Source organism: Periophthalmus magnuspinnatus, chromosome 3, assembly GCF_009829125.3.
Source record: "Periophthalmus magnuspinnatus isolate fPerMag1 chromosome 3, fPerMag1.2.pri, whole genome shotgun sequence".
In the NCBI taxonomy this organism is placed as follows: Eukaryota; Metazoa; Chordata; class Actinopteri; order Gobiiformes; family Gobiidae; genus Periophthalmus; species Periophthalmus magnuspinnatus.
The window spans coordinates 14,139,109-14,155,752 of NC_047128.1; the positions used below are offsets into that span (position 1 = coordinate 14,139,109).

A 16,644-nucleotide genomic window follows, 5' to 3' on the forward strand; every position below is an offset into this window, starting at 1 on the left:
TACATGATATGCATGATTACATGGGTTTATAGCCTACTCTGGAGACATCTTATAGGCTCACTGTGTGCACTATGTAACTTGGTCTGGTGGCGGCACTTTCTTGTCTCCATGGATTTAGATACAAGTTTAGTGCCAGACTCTAAAACGTTCCAGGCAAAGCACTACAGCTCCATGGAGACAAGCAGAAAAATGGCATAGCTCCAAAAATCAGCGGTAATTAAATCAAGAATAAAACCAATGCCTTAGGAAAAAAGATTAGAAGGGGAGGGTCCATCACATGCTAGTCTCCAAGGAGATATTATCGAGCAACATTCCCGACAAAGCAGTAGGGATGCTCTAATCGAATTTGAATCGATATTGAGATTCTAGTCTCTAATGGTCAGTGGTCAGCCTGGGTCTTTTTAAAACAGTGGTCTACAGCCAGTCCTCGGTTAGTAAAAGCATGTGGAGCAGACGCAAGACTTTGGAGGGAAAAAAACTCACTACTGTTTGTGTTAAATGACCCAGATTAAAAACTACCATATGTAGATTGTCCGACCTGCCCCTGTTGTAGATGTTATCTACATTACTGCTGTCTGATTGTCTGAGTGTGCCAGCTTTGGCCTGACAGAAGGCCAGAGAGCACAGGTGAGCCTGAACAAAGGCCAGGAGAGGGGACATCTACTGATGAAAAAAAAAAAACAACTTACAGATGGTAGCTTTAAAGTCAGTCCTGTTCGTATATTACACAAAATGGACACATATGTTAGAATGTTGTTACCTCATCAAAAGTTGTGTTTTGTTTCATTCACAAAACAGGGTTTTATAGTGTAACCCTTTATTATTAGTCTGTCTCCATCTCCAAAGCTCAAAATGCTTTGTTCCACCTTGTGATGTCTTGAAGTTGTGATTTTCAAGTTAACAGCTACCTTTTACCTTTTTTAAGTAGAGATTGGCAGTTTCAATGCTGAAATCATCCAAATGATTCTAGTGAAGATGTGTGGAATTTAAAAACACGGTGCAACACGTCCTATATTACATCATGACATCACAAGTTGGAGCAGAGTGTTTTTCCACCACTATAACTGTCAGCCTCGATGAGCTTCATTTAACTGGAGCCGAACACTATGTGTGACTTCACAGTCACTTAGTCCACTTCTTTATACAGTCTATGTTAAGAACAGGCTATTCACGAGATTTTGCTAATAATCAAGTGTTTTCTGTTTGAGAGAAGAACTCAGCCTAAATATGCAGGGTTCATGGGTTAAATATTTGAGAACGAAAGAAAACACAACTCCAGGTCTGTTTTTGATGAAGAAACAACATTATAACATAGATCCGAAAACAGCGTAATATGGGCCCTTTAAAGACTTCTCACCAGAAAAGTTACATAGTGCCTTTAAATTATAGGATTATTCTGTGATGTTATCGGCCTCAGCTCCGAGCGGCAGGCGGTCGCTGTATTCCGACTCCACTTCGCACTCATTTGTCAGTTTATCCACGGATGTCGAATCGGCTAGAATACTCTCCTCTGTGTCTTTTTCGCCGATGTCCGTCATCTCGTCCTCTGCTAAACCTTCGCTTAAATCCTTCTCTGACTCTGTTTGCGCTCTGAATGTCGCCTTCTCCACTCTACACTGCCCCCTGGCTTTCAGATACATCCTGTATGTCTGACTGCGGTATTTGTAGATCAAATGATAGCACGTAGCACCCAGTAAAGGGACAGTGGACACCGTTAGCAAGCAGATGCTAACAGAAATTATTATTATCAAGTTCGGGATGCGTTTTCTAGTCGTAAAATGCACTTGCACATCGCACTCTTTGCCTTTTAACGTTAAGCAAAGGGAATAGTTTGTATTGGGACGCAAATTCGCAAAATAGTACGTGCTAATTCCGTCTTCTAAATGCGTCCACTGCACTGCTTTTTGATCTGAGCTAAGACATAAAAATATTCCATTCAAATCCTCTTCCTCGCTAGATTCTTTTGGATCTAGCGGCGTTAGCATAGAGTTTAGCCTTACAACAGCTTCTGTTTCAGTTACTGCTAATGCTAAAACACCAAAGTCGAATGAATATTGCTTCACGTCGTCAAAACTGGCATTAGAAACAAAACGTGAAACATATGTTGTATCCGGAGACAAGTTACATTTGCTAATAGCTTTTTCTAACACATTTGATTGACTTTCTGTTGCTTCTTTGGAGTCAAAATCCAAACTAGAGTGTGTTGCTTGGATTGTGGACTGTGTAGCTTTAGCATCATTAGCTATGGTTACTTCATGTTCTGCTAAAATCTCGATTACAACAGATTTTTCATCCTGACCAGCCTCATTCACAGCAAAACAACTATAAACACCGCTATCTTCCTTTTTAAGATTTGAAATGACAAGTGTACCGTTATTATAAACTTTCAAGGAGTTGTCAAGCATTTTGGCTGAGTTATTCTCTGTTAGCTTCAGCGCTAACTCTTTTTTACTGTTAATTCTCCACTTCACAGTTGGTTGAGGATTGCCGCTGTATTCACAAGTCAAAACTAGCAAACTTCCTTCGTAGAATCTCTCATTTTGATCCTCATTTTCAATATTTATCGTCACAATTGGGCGTACACAATTTGAATCAGTCAAATTTACAAGTGATTCGTTTTCTACATTGTTTGGAGTTGCGCACGTGATCAAATCCTGGTCTGGAATGTCGATGTTAGAGTTCAAAATCCAATGCTTAAGCCAGTACATATAGCAGGTGCATGCGAACGGATTGCTGTAAAGTTGTAAAAATGACAAAGCAACTAAACCGTCAAATGTCCCTTTAAAAATAGTTGTGAACTTATTATTGTTGAGCCGAAGGGAGCTGAGATGTTTAAGATTTGAAAAAGCATTTTGCGGTATGCTTTTTAGTTCGTTATTATCCAGTCTTAGCAGTTGTAAAGATGTAAGATTTTGTAGATCATTCCAGGGAAAGTCTTTTAATCTATTGTGGCCTAAATCCAAATTTCGTAAATAAATCAAGTTAGAAATCGCTCCGTTTTCGATGTAAACAATCCTATTCCTCATCATCCACAATGAGGCGACTAGCTTGGAGTTCTTGAAGCTGTGCGCAGGTATGGAACCAATCTGGTTAGCGGTGAGGCTAACTGTAGTAACATTTGCAGGTAAAAAACGTGGGATTTCTGTGAGGCCTTTGGAGGAACAGTCGATGACGTGTCTGGAGCTTCTATCAAAACAGTCGCAGCGATGTGGGCAGGCGGAAGAGGAGGAGGAGAGGATGGACGAGAGGCACAACAAGAGGAAGGACAATCTCGTGGCGGACATTTTGAATCCTGCAAAACAAAACAGTATGTGTAACAACCACAGACTCTATATTTTATAAATGGACATAGCTAACATGCTAGCCGACACGTTCCAAATAGCATGGGCGCGGATGATCCTGATGTTTTTATTTCATCATTGTGTCCGGAAGTCAAGATAAGAACAGTAATAACAAACAAATCAGGAGCCTTCTTTCCATGCTCCCTGCTAAACCAGTGGTGTGGGCGGGAAGGGACATTGCATTCAACAGCCTGGCTCCGGATTGGCTCTTTAGTTGCTATGATACTCGCGTTTTGAATTCGGCTCCAAATTCGCCCGTATAGTCTCGATGAGCTTCATTTGACTGAAGCTAAACGTTATAGGTGATGTCACACTCCCTTAGTCCACTTCTTTATATTAAGGACAGGCTATTCACAAGATTTTGCTAATAATCGTGCCTAATTTGCCTATATTTCAACATTTTTGGTAAAGTTTATTTATTTATTTATTTATTTATTTAGAAAAGGGACAGTGCATATTAATGAACATAAGATACATATGTAAATATGCCAGATTTTAGCCACAGGCTAGTTTCCATCTGTTGTCCCTGGACAGGTTGATGGTCACATTTAACATAAAATACCACATACACAAAATACAGTCAAATACAGAAAAAGGACAGAAGCCAAGTCAAAAACATAAACTCAGGAGGGTTACTACAACTTTTAAAGTGCTGTGTGTATTGCACAAGTCCTAAAGTGCTGTGTGTATTGCACAAGTCCTAAAGTGCTGTGTTTATTACACGAGTTCTAAAGTGCTAAGTGTATTGCACGAGTTCTAAAGTGCTAAGTTATAATGTTACTTCCTGGTTGGACACATGTAGCAGAGGTTGTATTTGTTCTTGCTCTTACCAAACAACTATAATTGTAACCAGGGCTAAAGCATCTCTAATTTACACAGGAGCTATGATTTGACAAATACAATGCATGACAACACCTGGATTTAGTTAAATTAAGTTTAAACTTGCAGAAAATTGTGTTCCCTGAGAGTTAACTGTCTCTGCATGTTGGATGGAGTTTTTTGTGTTCTGGGTGACATACGTAGAGGTTTTAAAACTCAGCTCTACTGCCTGTATTTTACGGCTTTGATTTTTTCCACTTTTGTTTCAAAAACTTCCACATAACTGATGAAATAATAGAAACTATTGAACACAGGTTCTATCCCACTAAACCAAGTCAGAATTAGAAAAACATAAAAACCTGTCATATGCGCTTTAAACTGCCTGATGGATGCAAATGCTTGTCTCCATGGAAACAGACAAGTTTAATGCCATATTATGAAACCTAGCAAAGTAATAACGAAGACAGACAAAAGAAAATTACATAGACCACTTTTTAGACTAAACCAGGACTAAACTACACTAGCTACGATGAGCTACTAAAAAAAACAAAACAAAAAAAAACAAAACAAACACTGATATAACTTTAAGTGCACATGACTAAAAAACATGTCTAGTTTTCCCTTGTTTGACAGTTTTTTAGAGTAATCCCTCAAATGTTGGTGAGATTTATGATTTCATTTCCTGGTTGGATATGGGCAGCACCTGTGACAAATGTTGAGGTAATTCTAAAACTGTTACCTAGCAGCCATAATGTAAGCAAGGGCCAAAGTATGTCTAAATTACACAGTACAGTAGTTAATCATTTGATGACTACAAATACACATTACCACACTTTATTTTGATATTTGAATGTTTAAATGATTACTTCCTGTAATTTATTCAACAAAATTGTCACCAAATGACACTTGCCTGGTGTAAAACTTTGAATAAAGAGAGGATATTAGGCTAAAAAGATTTTTATTAGCTTTCTACCGTGTTACAATGCGGTTCCCTCATCAAAAACATGCCTGAAGAGGTCTTATATGTCATTCATGCATGTTTGAGTAATTTAGCAATCTCTCCTGGGCTCTATTAAAACCCTCCTTAAGGCCAGCTGTAAGATTCTGTGCAATACTCAGCCCAGAAGCCTACTTCACCAGAACTAACCCGTGCCCAACCCCGGATTAAACCGAGTATAAACCAGGTCTAAACTGATCCTATACCATGTCTAAACCAAACCTAAACCCGGTCTAAACCAGGCCTAAAGCCGGTCTAAACCATGCTTAAACCAAGTCTAAACCCGGTCTAAACCAGGTCTAAATCATGCCTAAACCAGGTTTAAACCATGTCTAAACTATGGTATGTCTAAACCAGGTCTAAACCAGCGCTAAATCATGTCTAAACCAGGACTAAACCAGACCTAATCCAGGTTTAAACCATGTCTTAACCAGGTCCAAGCTATGCCTAAACCAGATCTAAACCAGCTCTAAACGATTCTAAACCAGGCCTGAACCATGTCTAAAACAGGTCTAAACCAGATGTAAACCACACCTAAACCAGGTCTAAACCAGGCCTAAACATAGTCTAAACCAGGTCTAAACCAGGTCCAAATCAGGTCTAAACCACGTGTAAACTAGGTGTAAACCAGATGCAAACCATGTCTAAACCAGATCTAAACCAGGTCTAAACCATGTCTAAACCATGTCTAAACCAGGTCTAAACCAGATCTAAATCATGCCTAAACCAGGTCTAAACTACGGCGTGTCTAAACCAGGTTTAAACTAAGTCTGAACCAGATGTAAACCATGTCTAAACCAGATCTAAAACAGGTCTAAACAATGCCTAAACCAGATTTAAACCAAGTTTAAACCAGGTCTAAACCATGAGTAAAACCAGATCTAAACTATGCCTAAACCAGGTCTAAATCAGGTCAAAACCAGGTCTAAACCAAGTTTAAACTACGGTATGTCCAAGCCAGGTCTAAACCAGGTCTAAACCAGGGCTAAACCAGGTTTAAACCAGGTCTAAGCTGTGGTCTTGGCGCTGGTCTCACAGAGCTGTACACATCCTACAGTTTGAGAAGCGCTGCTCTGTGTATCAGGTGTCTCTCTCCGTGGTGCTGACTGTTCCTTTCTCTCTGCTCTCTCAGCATAAACATGTCTGTGTAATGCCTCAGTCGTCCTTAGCAAGAACACAGAACAGGCAAGTAGTAAACGTGGTGAACACAACCTGCAGGTGATGGAAAACTATTACTCCCACATTCTACCAGCAAATACAGCTTATAGCTGTATTTTGCTGGTAGATTCATCCCTTTATTTTCATTTTGCATGGCATTTAATAGAAAAAAATCTGGCTAAAACAAAAAGCTGTTTCTCACCAGCAAGTGCACTATTACATTTTCTGTTTTGTAATGAGTATTGTATAGTTAACATAATCACTATTCCTTCAGAATGAGGTTGAATATGTCTCGCCTTACTACAGATATTTTGTCTGTCTATATCTAATTAGAAAACGTTTTATTGTCCGATAATCAGGAAGTACGTATCAGCATGCTAGTTGTCATTAGCTTTACGGTGATGGCAAAACTCTGATCTCTGAAAGTTGTGAAAAGAGCTTATAAACTACAACGCCTTTAAAACTAGGACTGAACCAAACCAACAACAAAGCGATATGTATTAGAACAGGCTACTCACATGTAAAACCCTAAGTGATCACGACTTGAACTTTACTGTTTCCTTTTCATATTTCCTAGGTTATGCAATGAAATGATCCATGGCTTACAGCGTGATGAAAAATTTGAACTGTTACCATGGTAATTAACATAAAGGTGCACTATTTGAACTGCTTGTCTCCATGAAAATGATATCACTTTGCCTCTAATGTTCCACAGTATGGCATAAGTTGATATAACTGACATTTAGGCGTTTGTTTTTTTTGCTCAAAAGTGCTTTGAAAACATGCATTCTTACTGTGAGCAGGGTCACCTCTCCACAGATCTGACCTCGCAAGATTGACTCACTCCAGAAAATGTGACGTCTTTGTTGTGCTGTCTGTGCTGTACTCACCTCCAGCTCTCCTCTGGGCTCCAGTGCAGAACCAAACAAGAATCAAACAAGAACCAAACAAGAACCAAACCAAGATCAAACCAGCACCAAACCAGGGTTAAACCAGTATCTGTGCTGTGCTGGTCCGATCTGGGTGAGACTCTTTCTGCAGATGTGACAGTGCTGTCTCCTCTCTCTCCTCTGTCCTGTTCACATTTAAAGGGCCAGTACGTCCTTGATTTGTCCTCCTCACTGCTGAGTCTGTCTCTGTGATTCCCAAACAGCGGGACAGGGACCTCCAGTGGCTTACCATTAGTACCACCAGGACTAGACCAGGACTAGACCAGGACTAGACCAGGACTAGACCAGGACTAGACCAGGACTAGACCAGGATTAGACCAGGACTAGACCCAGACTCAAATCCATTCTAATACAATTATTGACACTTCATCAGTGCATCTGACATGGCTGAGCTAATTAGTCAAATTTAATCGAGATTGAGATTCAGTCATTTCTAATTATTTCATATGCTTGTGTTTGCTCTACACTTATAAACTCTCACATCCATCATTATGTTATAATTTGATCTAAAGCTACTTAAAAGAAACAAGTCAGCTGTCTTCTGTGTTAGGAAACTTTGGTGCCTAGTGGGAGCTGACGTCGCTGTAAACTTCATCACAATGAAGTTGCTGTCGGTCACAGTAGAGCGAAGTGGATTTGTTTCTTCATTTGTGCCAAAATGACTACATGAATCCTATGAGTCATTTTTATATATGTATGTATATACGGGTTTTTTATCATGTCGTAAGCTAGAATAAGCTAGAATCCCTCTGCCTATGTCATCAACACAGAAAATAACAAAAAAAAGTGGCATTTATTTTTATTAGTCTAATTATAACTATTTTGTTTAGATTTTTTTTTTTAAATTATGGTTGGTAGGGAAATGTGTCCTCTGCATTTGACCCACCCTTCAGCGCTGCTTCAGGGTTTGACCTATTGTGCATGTTTAGGGTTGAGTGCCCACTCAGAAACCCACTCTGACACAGAGAGAACACACGACCTCCACATAGAAAGACCCAGGTGAAGCAGGGATCAAGCCTGGAACCTTCTTTCTGTGAATTGTGAGTACAAGCCAGTCAGCCACTGTGTCACATAACGGTTGTGCAGTTACCTCTGTGTCATATCCAATGCCCAGTCCAACCAAGTCAAATTGTAAACATGGTACGATTTTGAGTAAGATCTGAATCAAAAATATAATAACTATGTTTTAGTGAAATGAGTCCTCTTAACTTGGCATAAGCACTGTGTATATTACACCATCAGTGTACTTGAGTAAAGTAATAGGACCAGTGGTGGAACATAACAAAGTACAAGTAGTAAAGTACTGTACTGTTATTTTACAGTGGATACTTTTTACTTTTACTTCACTACATTTGAGAGCAGGTGTCTGTACTTTCTACTCCACCAAACCTTTAAACTGGCCTGAAAAGTAAAAAGTAATTATCATATGATTTGAGGAGTTATTTTTTTTTTTACCATGTTTGTGGTAACATTTCGAGTTCAAACTTCGGCTTCGAGCAAACAGAAATAAATGCATAAAATTCATAAGAAAAATGAAGAAATTGATTCATATTGTAGCTATTTTTAATTAATAGAACTATTTTTACACTTTAACAAATGAGCAACACTTGTGAGAAATGCTTTTACTTTTTACTCTTTAAGTACATTTTTAAATGGGTACTTTAATACATTTACTGTTTTTTTTCCATGTGATACTTTTACTTGAGTAACATTTTACCTCTGTATCTGTACTTTTACTTAACTAACAAAATTGATTACTACATCCATCACTGAACAGGACTCCAGTCTCAGAAGAAAAATCCCTTTATACATCCATGCTTCAGCTTGTTATATGTTACATTATATGCAACACTTTTTTTATTATTAGAAAGATATAATATGTTGTTTTGAACTGTTAATCACTATGGCAATGGTAACTGTTATCTTGTGATGTTTCACTATGTCCAACAGATGGCGATAAAGTCGTTCCTTTAAACCACATGCGCACAGTCCACAGTCCCAGAGAGAGGTCTGGAGGAGGAGAGGACAGGACCAGACCTTCTGCATTCTGTATCTTTAGCTGCAAAAAAATTCAACCCCAGACTCCACTGAAAAGTCTCACATTTTTAAGAAAACCTTTTGAGCATTCTTTTTACTGGACTTTATTATGAGATGTAGGTGAAAACAGGAATTTTCTGTCCCTCAAATGCAGGACCCTCCTCTTCACTTTCCCTCTCCTCCCTGTCACTCTCCCACTCCTCCTCTTTCCTCCCCCTTCCTCTCTCTCATTCTCCCACTCCTCTCTCTCCTCCTTCAGTCCTGATTAAGTCCTGCTTTAGTCCTGGTTGAATCCTGGTCTGGTCCATGATTCTGGTTTGGTTCTTGTTCAGTCCTGGTCTGTTCCATGGTTTTGGTTTGGTCTTGATCTCTTCCATGGTCCTGATTCAGTCCTGGTCTAATCCATGGTCCTGGGGTGGTCCTGGTTCAGTCCTGGTCCAGTCCTGGTTCAGTTCTGGTCCGGTCCATGGTCCTGGTTTGGTCCTGGTCTGGTCCAGTGCTGCTCTGTTCCATGGTTTTGGTTTGGTCCTGATCTTGACCATGGTCCTGTTTCAGTCTTGGTCTGGTCCATGGTCCTAGTTTGGTCCTGGTTCAGTCCTTGTTCAGACCTGGACTGGTCCATGGTCCTGGTTTGGTCGTGATCTTGTCCATGGTCCTGGTTCAGTCCTGATTCAGTCCTGGTCCAGTCCTGGTTCAGTCCTGGTCTGTTCCATGGTTTTGGTTTGGTCCTGATCTTGTCCATGGTCCTGGTTCAGTTCTGATTCAGTCCTGGTCTGGTCTATGGTCCTGGTTCAGTCCTGGTCTAGTCCTGGTTCAGTCCTGCTCTGTACTATAGTCCTGGTTCAGTCCCGGTCCAGTCCTGCTCCAGTCCTGGTCCAGTCCTGCTCCAGTCCCGGTTCAGTCCTGGTTCAGTCTTGGTCTCTCTCAGGTGCTGTAGCTGCAGTGTGTGGAATGTAAACAGCTTCATGAATTCTAACGCCTCATTTCACTCACACTGTAAATCTAACACAAGGCCAAGACCGGCAGATCCTGTCTCCTCCTTCCTCTCAGTGAGGAGGTTGTGGGTTAGACTCCTGATCTCTCTGAGTGGAGTGTCCATGTCCTCCCTGCCTATTGTGAATATATGGTACAGGGGAGAGGGTCAGAGGAGCAGAGGATGACATGTCTTTAGTTGATTTCTTCTCTCTTCTGTCCCTCCTTTGTCTCTCTCTCTCTCTCTTCAGTTGCTGATGATGGACAGCTCCAGCACAAAATCACCCCATAAAAAACATGACTATGAATCAGCCCCAGAGACAAACACAGGAGTTATGATCACAGGACTGAACCAGGACTAAACCAGGACTGAACCAGCAGGACTAAACTGGACTGAACCAGGACTGAATGTTTACCTAACCAAAATAAAACAAAACAAAAGGACTAAATCAGAACTAGACCAAGGAAAGAGCTTTTAAATTATTTAGTTTTTCAAATTAACCTGCTGAATAATTTATATATGTAGTCCTAGATTATTCCTACTTGAGTCCTTCAGTACTACTCCTGGTTTAGTCCCGGTTTAACCCTAGTTTAGTCCTGGTTTAGTCTTGGTTTAGTTCTGGTTTAGTCCTTATCTTAGCCCTGGTTAAGTCCTGGTTTAGTTCTGGTTTAGTCCCGGTTCAGTGCTGGTTTAGTCTTGGTTTAGTTCTTGTTTAGTCCTTTTTTAGTCCTAGTTTAGTTCTGGTTTACTTCTTGCTTAGACTTGGTTAGGATCAAGTTTAGTTCAGACTTTTGTTCCCTTCTGGGTTAGCCTGGTTCAGTTTAAATCTGGTTTAGATTGGGTTTAGTCCCACACCAAGTATGAATGCACCCCAAGAGTAAACCAGGACTAAAGTGGGACTAAAACAGGACTAAATCAAGACTAAACCAGACCTAAACCAGGACTACACAGGGATCTAGGCCTAAACCAGGTCTGAATTAAGTCTAAACCAGGACTAAACCAAGACTAAACCAGGTCTAATGCACAACTAAACTAGGACTAAACCAGGTCTAAACCAGGCCTAAACCAGGTTTAAACCAGGTCTAAACCAGGTCTAAACTAGATCTAAACCACAAATAAGATAGGCCTAAACCAGGTCTAAACCATGTCTAAACCAGATCTACATCAAGTCTAAACTAGATGTAAACCACAATTAAACTAGGTCTAAACCAGAACTGAACCAGGTCTAAACCAGGACTAAACCAGGACTAAACCAGGTCTAAATCAGGTCTGATACACAACTAAACTAGGACTAAACCAGGTCTAAACCAAGTCTAAACCAGGCCTAAACCACAACTAAACTAGATCTAAACCATGCCTAAACCAGGTCTAAACCAGGTCTAAACTAGATCTAAACCATGCCTAAACCAGGTCTAAACCAGGTCTAAACTAGATCTAAACCATGCCTAAACCAGGTCTAAACCAGGTCTAAACCAGGTCTAAACCAGGTCTAAACCAGGTCTAAACCAGGTCTAAACCAGGACTAAACACTCAAACTCCCCCTCACATGTCTCTCTGTGGTTGTGCTCGTAGCGTGCCGTGCCCTCTGCTTTTGACAAGGGCAGACCTGAGTCCTGCTTAAGTTCCGCAAATGGACCCAGATCTAATCAAACCTGGTCTAATCCAATCAGGGCCTGGACCATCTCGTTAGGCCAGACCTGGACCAAACCAGGACCAGACCGCATGCATCCTCCTGTATCCCTATGTGTCAGATGCCCTATATCTCCAACTACACCACAACATCTGCAAATTAAAGATACCCTCATCTCAGTCTAACACTACATGGGATATCAGCGGATGGGAGGGCATCTGACACACAGGGATACAGGAGGATGGGAGGGCATCTGGCACATTTCTCCCGTATGTTTTGAGCTGGCTGTATTTGGTGGATTCACATTCTCCTCACACAGTCTCAGAGGAAAACACAAATTCACTCAAAGAGAAAAATTCAACAAGGTGAGAGCGAAGGAACCGAGGAGACGAGAAGAGGAGGGAATGAGGAGGAGATGAGAGAAGGGAGCGATTTCTGTCTGGAATGTTCCACAGTATGGAATTAAATTTATTTTACTTAACAGAAACAAGCATGTATAACATAAACAGGCAAAGTTACAGGTCAGATCTATGAGGAGGCGACCATGCTCACAGTAGGAATACAGGTTTTTCTAGATATGTTTTAGCAATACCAAAACTAATCCAGGACTAAACCAGGTCTAATTGAGGATTTACTCAAGTCTAATCTAGGACTAAACCAGGTCTAATTGAGGATTTACTCAAATCCAATCTAGGACTAAACCAGGTCTAATTGAGGATTTACTCAAATATAATCTAGGACAAAAAACAGGTCTAATTGAGGATTTACTCAAGTCTAATCTAGGACTAAACCAGGTCTAATTGAGGATTTAGTCACATCTAATCTAGGACAAAAAACAGGTCTAATTGAGGATTTACTCAAGTCTAATCTAGGACTAAACCAGGTCTAATTGAGGATTTACTCAAATCTAATCTAGGACTAAACCAGGTCTAATTGAGGATTTACTCAAATCCAATCTAGGACTAAACCAGGTCTAATTGAGGATTTACTCAAGTCTAATCTAGGACTAAACCAGGTCTAATTGAGGATTTACTCAAATCCAATCTAGGACTAAACCAGGTCTAATTGAGGATTTACTCAAATATAATCTAGGACAAAAAACAGGTCTAACTGAGGATTTACTCAGGTCTAATCTAGGACTAAACCAGGTCTAACTGAGGATTTACTCAAATCTAATCTAGGACTAAACCAGGTCTAATTGAGGATTTACTCAAATCTAATCTAGGACTAAACCAGATCTAATTGAGGATTTACTCAAGTCTAATCTAGGACTAAACCAGGTCTAATTGAGGATTTACTCAGATCTAATCTAGGACAAAAAACAGGTCTAATTGAGGGTTTACTCAAGTCTAATATAGGACTAAAGCAGAACTAATTCAGGACTGACTCAGGACTGTTCCACAAAACCATGAAAAAAACAGCTAACCCAGGATTTACTAAAGTTTAAACTGGAACCAAACCCCATCTCACCTCCCTGCTCAGAGCTCAATCTCTCTCTCCCTCCCTTTTTTCCTTTCGTTCTCTACCTCCCTCTCTCTTTGCTTCTCATTTTCTTTCTTTGTCTCTCTCTCTCCCTCCCATTCTCCCTCTTCCTCTCTCTTTCTTTCTTCTCCCCCCCTCTCTTCCCTCTCTCCCTCCCTCCTCTCCACTTTCCTCTTTCACTCCCTCCTCCTTGTGTCTCCTCTCTCTCCTGCTCCTCCTCTCTTCCTCTCTTCCTTCTCTCTCTCGCTGTCTTCTCCCTCCCTCTCTCTTGTCTCTGGTGTTAAACTCAGGACTTGACTCTTATTGATTCTCTCTGAGCTGTGGCTCTCGCATTAACCTGCGCTCACACATTACCCACAGTGCACTGGGCCTGGGGAATAGAACCCTCGCCCACACACTCTGTACTGTTACTTCATAGGCAACACTGTAGAGGGTAAATCTTTATTTTAGGAACTGGAAGGTTGTTGGTTGGATTCCCGCTTGAGCACATAGTGTTTCTGCTTGTTCCTGTCACCTTCTTGTCTCCATGGAGATGTTAATTCCTTCTCCAGAATGTCCCACAGTATGGCATTAAACTGAACTATCCATGGAGACAAGCAGGTGACACCGACCCACTCACAGTAAGAATGAATGCTTTTCAAGATTTTTTGTTTTGCGGTAAAAAAAAACATTTGTCACTCAATGAATGCAGGATAAATAGGTTTAATGCCATACTCTGGAACATTAAAGGCAAATTATTAAAGTTGCTGTGCCGGATTTTTACTCAGTTAATAGCGTGAAAAACAGAACTAGTTCATTTTAAACAGTTTGCAGTGGTCCAAAGTTATTCCTCACTTACCTTATCCATTCAGAACATCCTAGTTATTCACCACGATGAGTTTATAAGCACTTTTCACAATTTTCCAGCAATTTTCTAGCATGCTAACACACACTTCCTGATTAACAGACAATAAAGCATGTTTTTAGGACACAGTGGACTTATTTTGACCTACAGTATGTCTGTATCTGTAATTTTTTGTCAAATAAATGAAAAAAAAAAAAAACACTATAGGAAAACAGTACATCTCCATGGAGACAAGCAGGTGGCAAATACAGACAAAACCATCTATACCTGCAGTTTTGAATACTTCTACTTATACTAAAAGTTGCAGAAATCTAAACTGCAGGGTGAGCAGAATATTATGCAGAATGAGACAGGAGAGTTTGTTTGTGGAGAAATGATGGTGCTTCAAAAACTGCAGCCTCTGTGCTTTGCTAATTGTGTCCATTCAAACAGTCATTTCTTTTTGATTGTGGTTCATCTTGTAGCTCTATTGCATGTACTTGTGTACTCGTACCACTCCTAGTACTTTTACAGTTTCTGGTTTCTGGGCGCTCAGACCCAAAGGAAATCTGTGTTTGTTCGATGGAGGAAGTAAATGAAATATTGATCTGCGCTCTGCCCTCACCTTGTGTCTGACATGTGACTTACCTCCTCTGATACTGGGGGTAATTACTACAGCCAAACGCATTATTTACACAGGAGAGAGGGAGGAGACAGTGAGAGGGAGGAGGAGAGGAGAGAGGGAGGAGGAGAGGAGGACAGGAGGACAGGAGGAAAGAGGGAGGAGGAGGAGAGGACATGTGACTTACCTCCTCTGATACTGGGGGTAATTACTACAGCCGAAAGCATTAATTACAGAGGAGAGGAGAGAAGGAGGAGAGGAGAGAGGGAGAAGAGGAGAGGAGAGAGGAGGGAGAGAGAAGGATGACTAGAGGACATGTGACTTAGCTCCTCTGATACTGAGGGGTAATTATTAGCATTATTTATAGAGACGTAGGAGGGAGAGAGAAGAAAGGCAGGTAGAAGGAGGAGAGAGTGAGGGAGGAGAGGTGGTGAGAGGAGGAGATGTGGAGAGAGGGTGAGGAGAGGTGGTGAGAGGAGGAGAGGACCAAAGTGAGAGAAGTGAAAGAGAAGAAAGACAGGTGGAAGGAGGAGGGAGTGAGGGAGGAGTGGTGGAGAGAGGAGGAGATGTGGAGAGAGAGGGAGGAGAGGTGGGGAGAGGAGGAGAGGACAAGAGTGAGAGAAGGGAAAGAGAAGAAAGACAGGTGGAAGGATGAGGGAGCGAGGGAGGAGAGGTGGGGAGAGTGGGAGGAGAGATGGAGAGAGAGGGAGGAGAGGTGGAGAGAGAGGGAGGAGAGGTGGTGAGAGGAAGAGAGGACAAGAGTGAGAGAAGGGAAAGAGAAGAAAGACAGGTAGAAGGAGAAGAGAGCGAGGGATGAGAAGTGGCAAGAGAGGGAGGAGAGGTGGTGAGAGGAGGAGAGGACAAGAGTGAGAGAAGGGAAAGAGAAGAAAGAGGTAGAAGGAGGAGGGAGCGAGGGAGGAGAGGTGGGGAGAGTGGGAGGAGAGATGGAGAGAGAGGGAGGAGAGGTGGAGAGAGGGAGGAGAGGTGGAGAGAGAGGGAGGAGAGGTGGTGAGAGGAAGAGAGGACAAGAGTGAGAGAAGGGAAAGAGAAGAAAGACAGGTAGAAGGAGGAGGGAGTGAGGGAGGAGAGGTGGAGAGAGAGAGGGATGAGAAATGGAGAGAGAGTGAGGAGAGGTGGAGAGAGGAGCAGGGGACAAGAGTGAGAGAAGGGAGAAAGAAGAAAGACAGGTGGAAGGAGGAGGGAGCGAGGGATGAGAGAAGGAGAGAGGGAGAGGACAAAAGTGAGAGAAAGGAGAGAGACAAAAGAGGATGAGAGAGGAAGAGGAAGAAGGAAGGAAGGAAGCGAGAGAGAGAGAGAGAGGAGAAAAAGAACAGTATGTTGCAAAAAATAAAAAAATAAATTCTTAATCTGCATTGTATCTGTAACAGAGCGAATGAGGTCAGAAACGAAGGAGAGAGAGTTACTTTCACTTTCTTTTCTGAGTTTTTTTGTTTCCACGGTGACATTTCCTGTGTATAATCTCATGTTTGTGACCTGTGATTATCCAATTCACTCTTTAGACCGACTTAAATGTCACACTTTAAAATCAAACGCTCCCAGGAAGAAAAGGAGAGAGGGAGGAAGAGAGGGTGAGAGGAGGGGGGAGAGAAAGAGAGGAGAGCGGGGGAGAGCAGAGAGAGACGAAGAGGAGAGGAGGATGAAAAAGCGAGAGAGGAGGAGAGAGAAGAGAGAGGGAGAGAGGAGGGGAGGGAGGAAAAAGAGGGAGAAGGAGAGGAGAGAAGAGAGAGAGAGGAAGTGGAAAGGAGGAGGAAAAAAGGGGAGAGGAGAGAGAAGAGAGGGGGAGAGAGGAGG

At 41.6% G+C, this 16,644-nt stretch overlaps 1 protein-coding gene across 1 annotated transcript in view; it reads right to left on the reverse strand.

Moving 5' to 3' along the window:
- Positions 1-1,389: 1,389 nt before the first annotated feature.
- The window catches only part of LOC117393814 (immunoglobulin superfamily containing leucine-rich repeat protein 2-like), a 35,443-nt gene continuing 20,188 nt past the window's right edge, over positions 1,390-16,644 (reverse strand). The window contains exon 2 of the mRNA XM_033991823.2: positions 1,390-3,292. Within this exon, the coding sequence (XP_033847714.2) occupies positions 1,392-3,292 (1,901 nt within the window). The 3' untranslated portion in view covers positions 1,390-1,391. The remainder of the gene's footprint in view (positions 3,293-16,644) is intronic.